Source organism: Chiloscyllium plagiosum, chromosome 42 (genome assembly GCF_004010195.1).
Source record: "Chiloscyllium plagiosum isolate BGI_BamShark_2017 chromosome 42, ASM401019v2, whole genome shotgun sequence".
In the NCBI taxonomy this organism is placed as follows: Eukaryota; Metazoa; Chordata; class Chondrichthyes; order Orectolobiformes; family Hemiscylliidae; genus Chiloscyllium; species Chiloscyllium plagiosum.
Genome location: NC_057751.1, coordinates 15,733,863 through 15,739,862, shown reverse-complemented (window position 1 = coordinate 15,739,862; position 6,000 = coordinate 15,733,863). Strand labels below are relative to the sequence as shown.

The window sequence follows — 6,000 nt, the reverse complement described above, 5'->3', positions numbered from 1 at the left end:
TCTCTCTCTCTCTCTCTCTCTCTCTTTCTCAGTCACACACACACATTGTTCAGAATCCGTGCCCTCCTTGACTGTTTTTCATGTTGCCCTTTCTCTGTAACCCATCACCACGTTTCTCACCCTTAGCCCTCTCTCTTTGTCTCTGTCTCTTCTCTGTCTGTCTCCTGCCCCCCCACAGCCTTCCTGTTCCGTTGCCCACATCTTCCTCACCTTGCACTGCCCATACATTAAGCTGTTACACTCCCAGCACCAGCTGATGTCTCATTTCCATGTTTCATTCCTTATTTGATGTGTTTAGGGAAAACTGGAATTGACCCTGGAATTGCTGACGGAACGTGAAGCTGAAGAGCGGCCAGCCGGGAAGGGAAGAGATGAGCCTAATATGAATCCCAGACTGGAACCTCCAAAGTATGTCCATAACACGAGAGTCACCAAAACATTCCCCCCATCTGACATAGAAATTACATCCCCAAGGCTTGCACTGTGCCAGTAATCTCAACTGGCTAACACAGAATATATGGCACAGAACATAATGCATAATGTTAGGTGTGATTCCAAGATTGGGCAGAACTGGCTGGACAATCCCAAGTGTGCTAATCACTTTAACAACTTAATGAAGATTATCAGTCCAGCTTGTAATGTGGCTCGCCTGTATTTGCCAGAAGCCTGCTATTATTTATTCTGAGGGACCTCTCCTCTGCAGCCAAAAGGAACATGACCAGGCATTATGCCGTTTTTGAATTAAACAAATGAGTAGAGGACAGTAATTCCATGGTGTACCCTCCACGGCAATATCTTGACCAATAGGAGATGACTTAGCAACCAATCAGCACCCTTTTCCCACGTGGTATAAATTGTCGCTATCTTTGAAGTTTTGCAATTGTCCTGATTTCTCCTTGAGAAATACAAAGCTTTCTGTGTTACCTGCTGAATTAAGGCTGTTGGCTCAGTGGTTAGCACTGCTGCCTCACAGCACCAGGGAACTAGGTTCGATTCCAACCTTGGGCGATTGTGTGAAGTTTGCACATTCTCCCCGTGTCTGCGTGGATTTCCTCCCACAGTCCAGAGCTGTGCAGATTAGGTGGATTGGCCATGCTCAGTTGTCCATTGTGTCTAGGGACGTGCAGGCTATGTGGTTTAGCCATGGGAAATGCCCGGTTGCAGAGATATTGAGAAGGGCGTTGGGTCTGGGTGGTATGCTCTTCGGAGGGTCAGTATGGACTCAGTTGTTCAAATGGCCTGCTTCCACACTGTTCTATGATTGTGCGAATCCTGCTACTCTATTTGTCAATGAGATGCAACAGGGTTTGAATTCACAAAGTCTTTGAGGCCCGTGACTGAAACTCGAGCAACAGAACATTAGTTCTCCACACTGTGTGAGGGCGAGCTGCCAAATTCTGAACTGATTTGCATGACGTCACGGGACAGAGGGACCCGAATTTGTGGGTGTGTGACCAAAAAAACCCTTTGATAATGTTAAGCACTTTGAGTGAGCCTCTGCCTCAACCTGCCATGAGCCAAGGAGAAAAGTGACTGAGTGTTGTGTGTAGTCACTGAGAGACTTTAGCAGCCCTGAGATCACTGGAAACATCCACCACTATCCAGACTGTTGTACGCATGACACACATGCCGTGTGTTAATTTTTAATCGCTGGATCGGCTAGCATTCGGTTCCCATCCCTCACTGCCCTTGGACTGAGTAACTTGCTTGGCCATTTCGGAGGGCAGTTAAGAACCAAACATGCTGCTGGAGGTCTGGAGTCATGGATAGGGTAAATAGACAAAGTCTTTTCCCTGGGGTCGGGGAGTCCAGAACTAGAGGGCATAGGTTCAGGGTGAGAGGGGAAAGATATAAAAGAGACCTAAGGGGCAACTTTTTCACGCAGAGGGTGGTACGTGTATGGAATGAGCTGCCAGAGGAAGTGGTGGAGGCTGGTACAATTGCAACATTTAAGAGGCATCTGGATGGATATATGAAAAGGAAGGGTTTGGAGGGATATGGGCCGGGTGCTGGCAGGTGGGACTAGATTGGGTTGGGATATCTGGTCGGCATGGACAGGTTGGACCGAAGGGTCTGTTTCTGTGCTGTACATCTCTATGACTCTATGTGTAGGCCAGACCAAGCGAGGGTGGGAGATTTCCTTCTCTCAAATGCACTTGCCATCGATGTGATGAGATGAGTTCTCATCTCCATATTTTCACTAACTGAGTTTAGGTTCCACTATCTGCTGTGATGGGATTTGAACTGCAGGAGAGCAGAGGAAGTTCACCTGGTTGATTCTAGAGTGTTGGCTTGTGAGGAGAGATTGAGATTCACCGTGGGCTGAAGGGCCCTTTCCTGCTCTAGACTGGGTTAAGGTGAGAGGAGAAATATTTAAAAGGGACCTGAGGAGCAACTATTTCACGCAGAGGGTGGGGCATGTATTGAATGAGCTGGCACAGGAAGTGGTGGAGGCTGGCACATTTACATTTAAAAGGTATCTGGATGGGTACGTGAATAGGAAGGGTTTGGAGGGATGTGAGCCAAGTGCTGGCAAATGGGACTAGCTTAGGTTGGGATATATGGTTGGCATGGAGGAATTGGACCCCAGGGTCTGTTTCCGTGCTGTACAGCTCTATGACTCTGTGCCCTTTCGGGAAGGAAATCTTAGATTTAATTTCTTAGATTAGATTAGATTTCTTAGATTACTTACAGTGTGGAAACAGGTCCTTCAGCCCAACAAGTCCACACTGACCCACCGAAGCGCACCCACCCAGACCCATTCCCCTACATTTACCCCTGCACCTAACTCTATGGGTAATTTAGCACGGCCAATCCACCCTAACTTGCACATCTTTGGACTGTGGGAGGAAACCAGAGCACCCAGAGGAAACCCACGCAGACATGGGGAGAATGTGCAAACTCCACACAGACAGTCGCCTGAGGCGGGAAATGAACCCGGGTCTCTGGTGCTGTGAGGCAGCTGTGCTAACCACCGTGCCGCCCATTGCCGTCCTTACCCAGTCTGGCTTGGAGGTGACTCTGAACCCTCTGCAACGCTGTTGACTCTGAACAGCACTCAGAAACATTCAGCTCAGTGGCAATTTGGAATGGGCATCCTATGCCCTTCTCCCAAGACAGGATGAAGGAAAAGATCAGCAGTTTGTGTATCCGACCTTGGATATTGGTGATGTGTGATCTGACAGCCAACAGAGACCTTCTTCTATGGGGCCTGTTTTACAGTATTTAAGCCTTTTCTTTATATGATTACAGCCGGCCAGATACCTCCTTCCTGTGGTTCCGTTCTCCCTTGAAGGCGATGAGGCACATTGTCTGGCGCAAGTACAAGTGGTGGCTTATCTGCACGTTGCTCCTGGTGATACCAGTAATCTTCCTCGTAGCTCTCCTGCACGCGATTCCCGTAAGTATTTCAAAAGGGCTGCAATACACAGAGCCACATTGAGAATCCTGTGCTGAGCCACCCCACAGCTTTCGGCACCTCATCACACCGGAGAGGCAGACGTGACTGCCGCTGTGGAAGGGGGAGCGCTGTGTCCCTGGGACCGAACTGGACCTGCTTGTTTCCACAGATACGCAGGTTTCTCAGCTGCAGTGAATACTGGAGAAAGGGCTCAAATGGTAGCATACCTGTATATTAGGGGCAGCACGGTGGCTCAGTGGTTAGCACTGCTGCCTCACAGCACCAGGGGCCCGGGTTCAATTCCCGCCTCGGGCGCCTGTCTGTGTGGAGTTTGCACATTCTCCCCGTGTCTGCGTGGGTTTCCTCCCACAGTCCAGAGGTGTGCAGGTTAGGTGAATTGGCCACGCTAAATTGCCCGTAGTGTTAGGTGCATGAGTCAGAGGGAAATGGGTCTGGGTGGGTTACTCTTCGGAGGGTCAGTGTGGACTGGTTGGGCCGAAGAGCATGTTTCCACACTGTAGGGAATCTAATCTAATCTAATCATATGAGCACCAGCTAATGTCAACCAGCCCCTGCTGCCTTTGCAAGCTCACACTGTGCTACACCGCACGAATCTCAGCTCCAAAAGACAGTGCACAGAAAGCTTTACTCTGTCCTGGGAGTGTTTGATGGGGGACAGTGTAGATGGAGGTTTACTCTATATCTAACCCCATCCTGGGGGGTGTTTGATGGGGAACAGTGTAGAGGAAGTTTCACTCTATATCTAACCCCATTCTGTCCCAGTCTTGAGGGTGTTTAATGGTAGCATAGAGGCAGTTTCACTCTGTATCTAACCCCGTCCTGTCCCTATCCTGGGAGTGTTTGATGGTGACAGTGTAGAGAGAGCTTTACTCTGTATCTAACCCCGTGCTGTCCCTGTCCTGGGAGTGTTTGATGGGGGACAGTGTAGAGGGAGCTCTACTCTGTATCTAACCCCGTGCTGTCCCTGTCCTGGGAGTGTTTGATGGTGACAGTGTAGAGAGAACTTTACTCTGTATCTAACCCCGTGCTGTCCCTGTCCTGGGGAGTCTTGGATGGGGGACAGTGTAGAGGGAGCTTTACTCTGTATCTAACTCCATGCTGTCCCTGTCCTGGGAGTGTTTGATGGGGGGACAGTGTAGAGAGAGCTTTACTCTGTATCTAACCCCGTGCTGTCCCTGTCCTGGGAATGTTTGATGGGGGAACAGTGTAGAGGAAGCTTTACTCTGTATCTAATCCCGTGCTGTACCTGTCCTGGGAGTGTTTGATGGGGGAACAGTGTAGAGGAAGCTTTACTCTGTATCTAATCCCGTGCTGTACCTGCCCTGACCCGTTTCTAGGTAGAAGCTTCAATATTTAAATTGGTAAAAGTGAAGCGATCGATGGATCATCTGCGGGCACGGGGGAAATTTAGTTGTCAAATTGATTTTTCTTCTAAAAAGTCCTATGTTTCTCTCCCAAATGTCTGTCTGTGGTACCGGAGGCTGAACACTTTCTGAGGATAGTAATTGCTGCATTTAGGGTTTTGTCTTGTATTGTTCTGTTATCAGTAAACTCAGATATGCAATGACCAGGCACGAGTTTAAACTGAAATGTCTAAAGTCGCTCTGGCCCCAGTGAATCGACACCAATGGCCTGGTATTGAATGGCATGCTGTTAAAATGTTTACTTGGTCTTAGTTTATGTTCCCTACATTTGCTGCTGACACTTTACACTCTGTGCAAATGCACACCCTGTGCTGTGTCATCTCATCTCAGCCAGTGTAGCACCAGGGAGATGGTATGGATGTCCCATGCCGATGTTAGGGAAGTGGAGGAGGAGAAAGGAGATTGCCGTGCAAACTGCTCCCGTGAGGAATCTTCATGAGGGAAGATCAAATATCTCATCTTCCCGCATCAATATCCGGACTCTCACCCAACCATCCTAAGGAATAGGAGCAGGTGGAGGCTGCTCGGTTCACCAATCCTGCTCTGCCATCAGATCGGGGGATGGTTTATCTGATTGTGGCCATTTTACTGCTTACCACCCTCAACTGTAACATAACCTCCTTCATTGATCAGTAATCTGTCAAACTCAGCACTGAACTAACCTCCACGTGGAAGTGGACTACAAACACTGACCACCTTCCTCGAGAGGGCCAAGACCACCACCTCTCTGTTTTGGGACGCCTGACTTTGCAACCATGCCTCAAGGTTCCCTCCCAACAAAGGGCAGCGGCGTCTCAGCACCCCGTTCTGTCAAGCCCCCTCAGAAATTTCCAGAAGATGGCCCCTCATCCTTCCAAACAAGGCTCCTGCACCAGGTTCCTCAGACTGCCCCTCAGAGCTGAGGGGAGAGAATTGATGTGCCAACGTGCAAGTGAGAAAACGCCGAGGACTTGAGCCCGTGGGCAATTGGGGGGCGGGGGGGGGGGGGTGAGGGGAGAACTATCGTCGCTCTTCTGGCCATTGGGTTCCCCATTTGGCAGTCACCTCACCCCCACCCCCCTATACTTGCCTGGTGACAGAGCCGCCACCCACCATGATGTTGTGGTTTTCTTTGGGGGGGAGGCGGTGTCTATCTTGGATATTATGTGTTCTTTC

General features: G+C 49.6%; 1 protein-coding gene across 1 annotated transcript in view; it reads left to right on the top strand.

Moving 5' to 3' along the window:
- LOC122542980 (myoferlin-like) overlaps positions 1 to 6,000 on the top strand; it is a gene marked incomplete at its 5' end in the record, with an annotated part of 121,844 nt that overhangs the window by 115,191 nt on the left and 653 nt on the right. Inside the window, 2 exons of the mRNA XM_043681124.1 lie at positions 299 to 408; positions 3,253 to 3,400. Coding sequence (XP_043537059.1) covers positions 299 to 408; positions 3,253 to 3,400 — 258 coding nt within the window. The remainder of the gene's footprint in view (positions 1 to 298; positions 409 to 3,252; positions 3,401 to 6,000) is intronic.